The 12,726-nt window shown below is 48.3% G+C and overlaps 1 protein-coding gene across 1 annotated transcript; it reads right to left on the bottom strand.

The window, feature by feature from the left end:
* Positions 1-1,856: 1,856 nt before the first annotated feature.
* On the bottom strand, positions 1,857-2,894 carry LOC103525718 (C-C motif chemokine 3). The gene is made up of 3 exons (XM_008490691.2): positions 2,737-2,894; positions 2,294-2,402; positions 1,857-2,115 (listed from the first exon to the last, which is right to left on the bottom strand). Exons 1-3 carry the CDS (start codon positions 2,807-2,809, stop codon positions 2,022-2,024), a joined length of 276 nt encoding a protein of 91 aa, XP_008488913.1. The 5' UTR covers positions 2,810-2,894; the 3' UTR covers positions 1,857-2,021.
* Between the last annotated feature and the right edge of the window lie 9,832 nt (positions 2,895-12,726).

Here is a 12,726-nt window from a genome sequence, read left to right as displayed (position 1 = left end):
ACCAGGACCTCAACATGACCCTGCCTTTCATGTAATCTCTGTTTGCTATTTATCTGAATCCCCCAATCCCCCGGACTTGGCTTCCAGACACACAGAGGAAGAGCTGGACTGCAGCCATCTTCAGCAAGATAACTCAATTCTTTGTAACATAGATTAAACTAAATACATTTTGCTAAGGAACCAGAAAATACCAAAATAAACATTTAAGAGTTTATAGGAATTTGGTTGGACATGGGCTTAATGGCTTTTGTCCCCAAGCTGGGTCTGTTGTCCTCATGCCCGGTGTTGGTGCCTGATCCCACCAGTGGCAGTGGCTGCAGGAAGTGCAGGAGGAGCAGATCCTTCCAGATGCTACTCTTTGCAGAAGAATGTCCAGGATGTGGGACAATTGAGCCCAAGCCCTCCTCTACCCTGGTCCCAGCCTCGCAGGGTGGCTGAATCTCAGAAATCACAAATTTGCTACAACAGAAGGGCAGTAACACATCGGATAAGGAACTAATATACAAAGACACAAACCCGATCTGGATGCTGGCAGGGATAGGAGCCTGAGGGAGCCTGCAGCAGGGCCAACTCAGGAGGGAGCTTCACGGCTCTTCCCTCACCTGATGGGTGTGGATTCAGGGAACTGCAGGGAAGCAGCAGCCAAACAAGGAGCAGGAGCAACAGCAGCCAGGCTGCCTGTCTGCCTGACTTTTTCTAGAACATGGGCAAGAGATGGAGGGAATATTGACCCCTCTGTGTTCCACCCCTCTGGGATCCCTCAGCGCCCCACAGACACTCCTTTAGCTCCTCATACTGGTACCAAAAATCCTCCTGGTCTGCTCAAACTGCGGCAGTGTGCCTGGGGCTGGAGGCCAAGTCTGTGAGGGGGAGGACTGCCTAGGAGGGCAGTTGGGTGTCGGGGTGTCCTTGCAGGATCCCGGCCTCTTCTTCCTCAGCCCAAGTGCCAGGAGTCAGGGCGCTGGGCAAGGTCCCTGCACAGGGAGGGATCCTGCTCACACCAGGGGCTTCCAGGCCCAGGATGCCGCTGCCCCAGCCGAGCATCCCAACACGGGAGTTCTCCTGGCACACCCCAGTCCCCATGACACGGACACGGGGGAACCCTGACACGGCACCACACTGAGGTGTCTGAGGTCACGATCACCTCCGCCCGTGGAAATACCCCCGGGGCAACCGCCCCCTGCTCAGTTCCCTGTGTTTCACAGGTGCCGGAGAGTCAGGACACTCTTCGGCACCGCTGGAGCTCCAATGGAACTGCGATCAGGGCGCTGCTTGGTGCCCACTGAGCAGACGGGAGGCTCTCAGGAGCAGCCTCCCCAGCGCCCACAGAACTGTCAGGCCCGGCAGCCGCAAGGTGAGCACAGAGCGTTCCTTGGGCAGCTGCCGGAGGGGATCCTGCCCGGTGCCCGGCTGGGCAAGCACAGGCCCCGTGCCATAGGAGGGTGCTCCATCCCGCTCCTGCTGATCCGTCCCCCAACAATACCCCTCAGCGCGGTGCTGGGGGTGAGGGTGCCGCTGACCCCAGCAATGTGCAGCCTGTGCCGGTGGGCAGAGTGTGACCCCGCCGTCGTTGGGCAGTTGTGCAGTGCTGAACAGACGGCCACCAAGACATGGCAGAGCTGTGCTGGGTGAACCGAACTCCCTGTGTCATGCAGCACTGACACTGTCCCTTTCTGTGCTGTCCCCAGAGGTGCTGCATCTGCCAGCAATGGCTGTGACAGCCATCAGCCATCCATCACTGGCCAGAGCCTGTGGAATTTCAGCTGAGGAGTAGGCATCCAGGATTCTCCTGGAGGGACACCCCTGATAACCCCAACTGCCCTCCCCTCTCTTGTCCAACCAATTTGAATAAATTACCTAATTTTTATTTTGGGGGTTTTCCATTTTCTTAGCAAAAAATATTTAGTTTAACTTAAATAAGTTAAATAGAATAAATTTTCTTGCTGAAGATGTCTGCAGTTCAACTCCTCTCTTGTGTCCTTGGAAGCTAAGTCTAGGTGGGGGTTGTCAGTAGGGAAGGATCAGTTCTTTAGGTTCTGGAAGTGCTTCAGGTGTGCCTGCACCCAGGGCACTCGGGGGTCTGCACACAGCTCCTTCTTCTTCTTGGTGACCAGACTGCCAGGAAAAAAAACACATTGTGACACTGAGCCATGGTAGTGGGCTGCTGCCTGCATTTGGTCTTGCTGGCAGGGCCTGAAAGACCCTGGCAATGTCCCCTTCCCCTTTTCAGCCACATGTGGTGGCACTGTCCTATCCATCCCAGCCCAAGTCCCCAGAAGCAGTGGGTACTCACATCACCCCTGGTTGGGTGCAGCTGCTGCTGGTGATGTACACAGAGGCAATGAGGCCCCGTGGGACAGGGCGCTGCTGGTAGGTGAAGCAGCAGGTAGTGGGGACGCCATCTGTGAGGACAGAGAGAGAGAGAGAGAGAGAGAGAGAACCCTGGTGAGATCCCAGGCTCCAGCACAGGCTATGGCCCCATCAGTGCTTGGGGTTCTCCAGGAGCTTTGCCATCTCTCCTTCCACATCTTGTCTTGTATTCCCTGGTGGTGGCTCCCCAGGGGGGTCCTGTCCCCAAGGATGAGTCCCAGCATTGGTGGGGGTCTCCTGCTCCCAGCCCTCCCTCCAGCCAACAAGGGTCCCTGCTGACAGGGGTGGGGCTCTCCAGCTGCCCCTGCAGCTCCCATGGAGTGATGGCACCCAGCCCTGAGGAAGATGTCACCATAATGGACTCACCAAGATGGGCTTCAGATGGGGAGCAGGTGACCACGAGGAGGAGAGCGACCAGGGCAGCTGCAGGGATCTTCATGGTGCTGCAGGGACCAAGAGATCTCAAGTGGGGCTGGAGCTGGAGGGCTGCAGGGTTCTCTCCTCTGCACTATGCTCAGTCCCTGTGGAGATGCCCTCCTTTTATCCCTGGTTGCTGGGGAGACACAGGGTTTCAAGGAAAAAAAATGAGCGCATCATACCAGGGAAATTATGTCAGGATTGCCCAGTTTTGCTGATCTGGAAAAGGAAAGGAAACCACAGAAAGGGAAGCACCAGCCACGGGGCTACAACTTTCAGATTCCATTTGGGTGTCCAGCAGGGACCAGTCTGAGCCCAAACCACCATAGAATCATAGAATCATAGAATTGGCTGGGTTGGAAGGGATCTCAGAGATCATCGAGTCCAACCCTTGATCCACTCCCCCCGTGGTTCCCAGCCCATGGCACTCAGTGCCACATCCAGTCTCTTTTTAAATATCTCCAGACACGGAGAATCCACTACTTCCCTGGGCAGCCCATTCCAATGTCTGATCACTCTCTCCATAAAGAAATTCTTTCTAATATCTAACCTAAATTTCCCCTGGCACAACTTAAGACCCTGCCCTCTTGTCTTGTTGAAAGTCGTCTGGCAAAAGAGCCCAACCCCCCCCTGGCTCCAACCTCCTTTCAGGGAGTTGTAGACAGCGATGAGGTCTCCCCTGAGCCTCCTCTTCTCCAGGCTGAACACCTCCAGCTCCCTCAGCCTCTCCTCATAGGGTCTGTGCTCGAGTCCCTTCACCAGCCTGGTTGCCCTCCTCTGGACCTGCTCCAGGACCGCGATATCCTTCCTGAACTGGGGGGCCCAGAACTGGACACAGTACTCGAGGTGTGGCCTCACCAGTGCTGTGTACAGGGGCAGAATCACTTCCTTGGACCTGCTGGCCACGCTGTTCCTGAGCCAGCCCAGGATGCCATTGGCCTTCTTGGCCACCTGGGCACACTGCTGGCTCATGTTCAGCTTCCTGTCAATCCAGACTCCCAGGTCCCTTTCTGCCTGGCTGCTCTCCAACCATTCAACACTGCTGCTGCTGCCAGAACCCCACCAGCCAGAAGCCAGGCAATCCCAAAACCACTGCTGGGAGTCAAATCCCAACTTACCTCCATCTTTGCACAAATCTCACTCCTCACCCTGCTCCATGGCCACAGCAGCAATAGTTAGTCCCAAAACAATGCCTTGAACATACATTCATCTCCACTGATAGCACTGATCCTTGGCTGGACACATAGAAAAAGAAAGATCATGTAGGAATAAGGTTGTGTCAAGCTGGAAGTCATTGGGGATCTCACATTTTTCCCTTTTTTGTTAGTAGTGTGGTCACAAGCCATATTCTCATGCTGGAAAGGTTGCAGAGACATGGAGAACTGGGTGGCCTGTCAGGATTGGTCTCCAACCCTGCTCCAGGGTTGGAGCAGTGGGTTGGGGGTGCAGCCTTGCCTTCCACCCTCCCTGTCCCCAGGAGGAACAGAGGATTTACACCTCTCCAAGGATTTTAGCTTTGGCTGTAGTCCGCACACTCTTAATAGTCAAGTTGTTGCAACTAACTGCTTGCCCATTTCTTCCCAAGTAGGATAATTTCACCCAGTTTAAGTACTCTCTACTGGTTTAGCCCCAAAAAGCAAATATAGCCATGTCAGAAGATAGGACACTAGGAGTAGGAGCTGGAGGGAGGAGACGGTTCTCCCAGTGTCAGAGAGACCTTCAGGAGAAGCTAAGCAGTGCTGCCCCAGCCTCAGGACAGTGGTATGAACAGGAACAGCCTCTCAAGTTTCCTCCTCTTCTGTTTCAGATACTCCTGTTCAAGCCACTCTGTATTTGGGGCTATAAAGAGAATAAATAATACACATCTGGGGGATTTGAGAAGGGCTTTAAGAAGAGGTGGCAGCTGCTGTAAATGCTCCTGCTTCTCAAATGTCACTGGATACACAAAACCCAGAAGGAAAAGATTCACTTCCTCAGAGGACTAAAAATTTGCATGACTTTTTCTATTAGTGCCATTGCAGAGTCACTACGAGGTTTCTCTTACCCTCCGTGTGCAGAGGAATCCCAAGTTCTGGCATCAGCTGGCAGAAGTCTTTTGTGTTTGCATGAACCCCTCTGCCCCATGTCCTCCCCAAAGACCTGTCCCAGACCTCTCCCCTCCAACCACTCCATTCTGGCACCTCTTCTGCCCTCACCAGCCCCAGCTTTCCTCTCTTTAACATGGAGAAATGTGAGAGAGGACATCAGCCTGCAGCAGGCTGGTCCCACACTACCTTGGTGGGAAGTCCTTTTCCTGCCCAAGCAGAGAGAAAAGGTGTGGGGTAGGTTGAAGATCATTAATAGAAAACAAAAAATGCCAGGATGGTGGTAAAGAATACCCCATACCCAGCAAATATCAGAACCTGAGATCATTGCAATGACAAATGGAAGCATGATGATCTCAGGGCATTTGCTTTAGCCAGAGGAAAGCTTCTCATCCGGTAGGAACCACAGAAAATCTCACAACAGCAAAGATTATTTCTGAAGGAAATGGTGAAAATATTTCCTCTTTGCTGCAGAAGTAGTTGGCCAAGCTTTCACTTCTCCATTTATCTTAAAGCTGAATGGGACTTCTTACTGGACACTGATGAAATACTTTCCATTCTAACTGGAATCAAGAAAATTTCAATGAGTTGCACAAAATTGCAGCTCAGCAAAAGTAGATAGTTTGTGTTTAAATAATTAAATATAAGGAACTGATGTAAAGGGAAAGTGAAGAAATGATTTATGGTTTTATTTCTCCTGTGATGGAAGACCTCTGTAAGCAGATGACTTTCTAATGTGGCAGAGAAACATGAGAGAAATTAATTCAAGGGAGTGGGGACGCATTGGGGAGAGGAACATGGGGGGGGGGGGGGACACCAGAAAACAGCTTTGTGAATAAACAAAATAAAGTAAAAGCCCTTTAGTTAGGAAGTGGAGCAAGCAGCCAAAGCTGCCACTTCTTTGTGGGTTGGCTTTGCATGAGCAAAACAAGAAGTCAAGTACTCAACACAATCAAAATTTAGTGTACACAGGTAAGAGAAGGGAGAAGAGAATAAAAAAGGAACAGGTAGATAAGGCAGTTATGGTCAAGCAGAAAGGCCCAGCCAGGCTGTGGCCATCTCTAAATCAGTGGTGATAAGCAGAACAAACTCAGGTGGAGTGGGAGAGGTACCAGAAAGACAGTGCTGAGCAAACATGACACTCATCTTCCATTTTATGGATGCTTTCAGCACTGCCTTGCATGGTGTTTCCTTAAATGAGAAGGAATTAAAGTCCAAAAAACATATTAACCCCAGGGACTGTGAGCAGGGTTAAAGGAGCAGAGGCACCATTACTACCCACCTGGCAGCAGGCAGTTGAAAAGACACGAAGGGGGGACACATTGACATCTGAAGAACTGCACTGAGAGATCAGCCAGAAGCAGCAGGGACAGTGTGGGGTCAGAGCAGAGCCTCACATTTGCCAGTCATTTGGGATGACTGATGCTGGTGAGAAATTTGCCCCTTAGGGCCTCACATTTTAAGAAATGAGTGACAGAAGAAGAGTAAGGAAAAAGCATCAGGACAGTCCCATGTCCAGACAGGACAGCTGGACAATGTCATGAGATTCCTTTAGGCTAGAAGACAAGGGATGGTCTCAGGACAGATTGGTTCAGGTCACCAGATCTGCTAAGGAAAGCAGACAGAACTGCTTCAGCCTGCTGCTCACTTCAGGAAAGTCTCCCCAGCCCTGCAGAGAGCTTACCCTGATGGCAAATCCCTGCTAGCTGGCAGAAGCAGGCTGTATTTCTGACCCTCAGCCAGGGCAGAGGGATGCTCACTGCACCTCTTTCAGCAGAGGCTGCCAGACATGTGGGGTCCTGTGCCTGGCAGCACAGAAGGACCACAGCAGCCCTTCTGCCTTGACCATGCAGCATTCTGCCTTCACCATGCACCTGCATAAGACAGAAGCAAACCAGAGGCAGAAAGGAATTAAAGAAACTGCCAGCAGCATGATCCCATGTGAGCACAGAGGAAACCATGCAGCATGATGCAACATCCGTCTGGGAAGTGACACTCATCATTGATAAAAATTATACAGAAGGGTCCCATGACCAGAGGTTACAGGTCATCAGCCTTGTAGTGAGTTAGTTGTCACTTGACCATATTGTTTTATGAGAGTAACTCAGCATTCAAAGTGAGGAGAACTCTGGCTGATTCTCCCCAGGGTTGGTTGTGGTTTTCCAGGAGCACACAGACTCTGCTCAGACAATTTGGCAGAGCCAGTGGCTCTCAGGTACTGCCTCTGCAGGGATTTGTGCCTGCCCAGATAAATACACCACTGGGACTTAAAAAAAGAAGTTGTCTGACTGCAAGAAGTGATTGCAGTGTTAAGTTTGCAGACACCAACTATCATTACCTCCTGCACCCAGACGGTGATTGCATAAGCTCCATTTCCATGAAAACAGGCTAAAAATAAAAAAATTATCTAACCTTATATAGCTGGGGTTATCTTACAGCAATTGCTTCTGTCTTTCTTCTTCACTTTTTGCCCTCAATGAGACCTTCTGGCAGAGAATTTCACAAGTTGAGTATACCATGTGTCAAAATATTTCTCTCTAGTGCAGTTTTTCTCTTTAAATGGTTTTAACCAGGCAGATTTTCCTTTCTTCTTCTACATGAAAGGGTAAATAATCAATATTGAATGTTTATTTTTAAGCTTCCTTCATCTATTTGCCCCACTCTTTTTGATCTTTCATCTCTGAGTTGCTAAATGCTTTCATCACTTGGCTCCAAGTCTTCTGTATCATCTCCACCCATCTCTGAACTAAAATGATAAGAGCTAAAGGTGGCATTCAGAGATCATCCTGTTGCTGTCTACAACTGTACAGCATTTGGAGACTTAGTTTCTGTCCCAGCCTTCACACCCTCCAATATTCTGCTTAATTCTTGGACTTGCAGCACCAAGGATCATCTCTAGAAAATAAGGAAATATGTGAGTTTCATTTTCTAACTTGGGGGATCTGAATGTCATTGAAAAGGAATGAAACAGAGACAAAACCAAAATACTTAGGACCCAAATATTTTTTAACTTTGGTTATATATATCAAAAACTTTACCACAGGTCTTTTTCTCCTAAAGGAGTTCATTTGACCTTAGAAACAGAAATTATTTCAAGTGATTCCTGATAGAATCTCATCTGCCAGAATGTTTCTACCTCAACTAACTCTTCTAATCAGGCCTTCTCTAGCCCTGATTAATGTAAATAATCTTGTATTTTGCAGACATCTGCCTCCCACTGAAATTCCCCCTCCAGGTCCCCAGGCATTGCACAGACACACTATATACACAGTACATCATGCAGCATTGGTCCTGATGCAGACCAAGACTAACTTAATGGTTTCTTTTTTTAAGTTCAGAGATATTTGTGATGAAAGAAATGCAGTAGATCTCACTTGCCTGGGCTTCAGAAAGACATTTGAAATGGTGCCACAGAGTAAATTATTAGCTAAGTAAGAGAAGTGTGACTGGCATATGAAATGTAAAGTGAGCAAAGAGCTGCCTAAAAGGGGCATGGTAATTGCTTCAGCTGAAAGGGGATGTGTTAAACTGAAGGAGGTTTACCAGTACAGTTCCTTGAGTTTCTCTTGCAAAAAATTATTCTGCTTAACATTTGCATTAATGATCTTGGCACAGAAAGCAGGAGAATGCAAAGGAAATTTGCTGATGAAGCAAACCAGGATGCTATCATCAATCTAGAAGAGGCCAGGATATCACACAGAAAGATCATAATGACCTTGAGGACGGGAGTAATGGAGAAGGGATTTGATTCAGCAGCACAGACTGTACCATCATGCTGTGGGGAACAAGCGATAACAGTTTGGGGCAGGGAAAGATGTGTGCCACAAACCAAAAGGCTGTGAGAAGATGTTGGTGTTACATGACATGAGCTAAGCCAAATGAAATGAGCCTGGGTTGAGGGCTGAGGAAAATAAGGGACTGACCTGTGTGAATGCACCAGAGTCAACACCAAGGATGGAAAAGAGGACACTGGTGCTGGAAGGATATATAGTTAGAAACTGGCCAGGAATACAAATAGATAGGAAATTAGATTTCCACATTAAAGTAGTAAAGTAGATTTCTGACCCAAGCAAGCAGGGCAGCTAAAAACCACCTCCACTCAGATGGGTATCAGTCCTGCAGTGGAACCAGCACGTTTGAGAAGCCAGCTTGATTAGAGGTGTGATCTTCTTTCTGAGTTTGAACTGGTTTGTTTTCACAGAGGCATTTCAGAGGGCTTTTTTAAGAGATGCCACTTAGTACAATGTTGTTTCTGAATCAAATGTTCTACAAGGCTGTAAAAAACACTCTCAGCCCAGGCAGAAGCATCTGCCTGCTCTCTTACTCCCAGGACAATGGGATTCACTTGTTCCCCTCCAGGACTGAAGGTGGTTTCAGTCTGGTATGTGATTAATGGATTCACCCTGAAACCCCTCTGGCTTGCTCAGTTCAACCATGCAGTCTGGAATCACTGAAAAATAGCATTTCTTAGGAATTTCCTCCAGAGCACCCTTTTTGGACATTCCAATTTCTAACAATCCTCCTTCTCTGCTCTGAAGGTGTCTGTAGTGCAGACACCCCCATCTCCTGAGCTGACTAATTGCTGCTGCTGCTGCTCCCCAGGAGTAAAATTAATTTTGCAGTTGCAACCTTTAACTTTTCAAATTCCCTATATTTACCCATCCCAGCTTGCTGTCCCTGCTGCCACATCCCTGTGAACACAATCAACTTCACTGTTGTACTTCACTCATCAACTCTCCTTTGGGCTCATAGGGAGTTTCTATCTCTCTTCATTTCCTCTGCATCCTTGGTTCTGATCACCTCCTGCAAGTCTCTCAGAGCTTCCTGGCCTGCCTCTCTGCTGAGTCAAAAGATTTTATATCAGTATTTTACATCTCCAGGCTTTTTTTATTGACTTCCTCTTTCTCTGGAATCTCCCTTTCTAATTTACTGGCATAAGATTATTTGCAGGGTCAGCTTGTATCCCTTTCCCCTTTCTCCTTTCAACCACAGGACATAAGACTGAATCACACTGGAGCAGGATTATTTAATGGTCTGATGTCTCCATTTCTACACCCCTTTCTCAGTCTGTCACCCCCAGCACCCACAGCATCCTTTCCAACCCCATGGCCCAGCCTCAAAGTTTAGGCAGTCTCTTCCCCTTTTCAGCTGAAGAGAACTGATTTTCCTTTCTGTGAATTCCCCAGTGAAAGCACACAGGTTTATGGCCTGGCAGGTAACAAGTTGTCACATCTTGGCTTTGCTCTTCAGGGCAACCCTGGAGTAATGGTAACCCTTAGCCCTTTACTACCCTTTTAAGAGCCAACTCTTTCCTGCAGGCTCCAGGCCCTGACCCTGCTGGGTGCAATTCAGCATGACAAAGCCTTCTCCTCCCAGGAGAGTTACTGCTCCTGATTCAAAGCCTCCCTGGTGTGAAAACTGCTTTCTACCCCAATCTAAATGCTCCCATTCCATCCCACAGATGGGCTCCCCTGTGTGCCCAGAGCCCTTCCAAAAAGCTGATGCAGCTACCCCTGAAAATGGTCTGCAAGAAGATGAAAGAGTCCAAAGAGTGTAGAGAAACACAAAGGCCAACACACAACTCAGTCTTCCATCTGGGCCAGCCTTTTGCTTGGAAAACTGTCCTGTCAGAGGCACAAGTGCTGGGAATGCTCTGGGAAGGACTCAACAAGTTGGCAGCTGCCTCCTGCAATAGATAATAAAATATATTGGATACAGGAGACTACAGTCCAGCTTTCTGGCTCAGAGTGCATGAGGCTATAGAGAAATGAGGTGGCAGCACAGTGAGACACAGGGATGACATCCTGTTTGCAAGGAAGAGGAAGAAGAAGAATCCTGCTTGTGCATAATTCTGCAAGACAGTGAGAGAACTCCTGCTTCTGGTGACTGGGCTCCTGTCACAACTTAGCAGTTTGGGCAAACTAAAAAACCCAGAGGACAGAATTATTCTCTATAATAGTGCAGCACATGCACTGGGGTGCTCACCTTCCAAGGCCAGGTTAGCCCTGGATCCAGGCCAGGTGAATATGATCCAGCTGGTCTTTAAGAGACAAGTTCCTGGAGAGGACATAGTCTCTCTAAAGACTAAGAAGCATTTGCTTACTCCCAGAGCTCATATCAGGAGCATCCTGCTGAGCCAAGAACACATGGTTTCCTATCTGAGGTTTTTATGAGAGCAGGGAGAGCCCCTTGGGGTCAGAGCAAGTGGTTTTTCAGAGAAACTCAGACAGTAGGCAGAGCCACTGGCTTCCATACAGATCCACAACTCACTGTGTCACTCCAGGAACAGACTTCTTCATTTTCCAGGTGATTTACGAGCACTTCTTCCCTGCTGCAATATTTTTTTCTTCAATATTTTGCTGTAGTTTGAGACCAGAACATTGTGTCTTGTCCTGCCTGAAAACAAAAGATATATTTCTTTCCTCCTTGCAGTCACCCTTGTAGACTGCTCTCAGACAACACACCACAATCCTTCCACACTCTGCAAATGTAACAGGCCTCCTCTTGTTTCAAATGGCATTAATGAAAACATCACACAGCACCAGAGCTGTGGGATCCCTCCTGCTTCTGGCAGTCACAGATGAAATCCACTCAGAAGGCCACTTCCACAGTCTGATGGTGACAATGACATATCAGAAACATTATAGGATTTTTTTGTGATCCAGGGAGCTAGCTCAGACCCATGGGACTAAGCTGTTTGTGCAATAATCTCCTCTCAGAGTATAGTGCTTGCACATTTTAAATATCCATCCAAATTTGTCAGGTTAAACTCCAAGAAAAATGCAAGCAAGTTAAGACTAGTGTGGGAACACACAAAGTGGCAGATGTTTCCAAGGAGCAATGCAGGGTTTCCCAGCCAGGTCTTCCTACACTGCTGCCATACAGCAGTTGCTGTGCAGCAGAGCAGTACTGCAGCACCATCTGCTGCCTGCAGGTCCACAAATCCATCACTATGGGCAGCTGTGTGCTGGACCTCCAATGTTCAAAGATGCTGATACCATCATCAGATAAATACCTTGCTGTTTAGGGCGAAAAGTCTTGTTCTAATCACTAATTGCACAGTATCTGCTTTCTGTTCCCTGCTTCTGAGGAAACCAGAGCTCATTCTCATTCTTTCTTCAACTGAATCTCCCATCCTTTTCAACACATCTGCAGCTGTCTGTTTTAAGAAATGGCCAGTACTGAAAGTGAGTATTAATATCAGAAGCACCATCACAGAGTTTAATTGCTGCAAGTATTTATTCAGATTTTAAGCAAACTAATGCCCAAGTGGCACTCCTCTTTGCAGTGCCCTCCTAGCAATAGCCCAGTACATCTGACTTCATCTGTGGTTGTGCAAGCCCTTCTCCAGCAGATTACAGCTCCTCTTGCTCCATCTAATCCGTCAAACACCCATACAAGCATGCAGAAACATGGTGCTGCACATGAGCAAAGCACAGCAAGAATACCTGTGAGCCAGCAGGCTGAGAACAACTTGTGCAGACAGGCTTCAGTCTTCAGCTGGCAGCAGTACAACCCTGTCATTTTCTTTGCTGTGATACACAGAACCAAGTCCAAAGAAATAAATCATGTGGAGCAGTTCTCTTCCTCTGTGCCCTTTATCATGATGAAGCTCAGCTATGACAGCCAAGGAAGCCCCAGCACATGTTGCAGAATGAAGGCACAAACCTGAGTTAGCTGTGGCAAGACAAGACAAAAAAACATAAAACCAAACCAAACCAAGAGGAAATAGGAAAAAAAGAACCAGGGAAACTCCTTCCAACCCCAAATCCAAAACTGCCATGTTCAGAGCTGTTTTGTACTGTTTTCCTGTAGGACCATTTCCTACCTCACCATTGTCCAGTGCCACAGACCC

The sequence above is a fragment of the Calypte anna genome, chromosome 19 (assembly GCF_003957555.1).
Source record: "Calypte anna isolate BGI_N300 chromosome 19, bCalAnn1_v1.p, whole genome shotgun sequence".
NCBI classification, from domain to species: Eukaryota; Metazoa; Chordata; class Aves; order Apodiformes; family Trochilidae; genus Calypte; species Calypte anna.
The sequence above is the reverse complement of the archived record's forward strand: the minus strand, read 5'-3'. Positions and strand labels throughout refer to the sequence as shown.

Bases quoted from the DNA above. Each gene is read 5' to 3' on its own strand.
- LOC103525718 (XM_008490691.2), bottom strand. From the start codon at position 2,809: ATGAAGATCCCTGCAGCTGCCCTGGTCGCTCTCCTCCTCGTGGTCACC. The intron at 2,403-2,736 runs GTGAGTCCATTA...CTGTCCTCACAG, and splicing joins CCCATCTGAAGCCCATCTTG to ATGGCGTCCCCACTACCTGC. The intron at 2,116-2,293 runs GTGAGTACCCAC...TTTTCCTGGCAG, and splicing joins TGCACCCAACCAGGGGTGAT to TCTGGTCACCAAGAAGAAGA.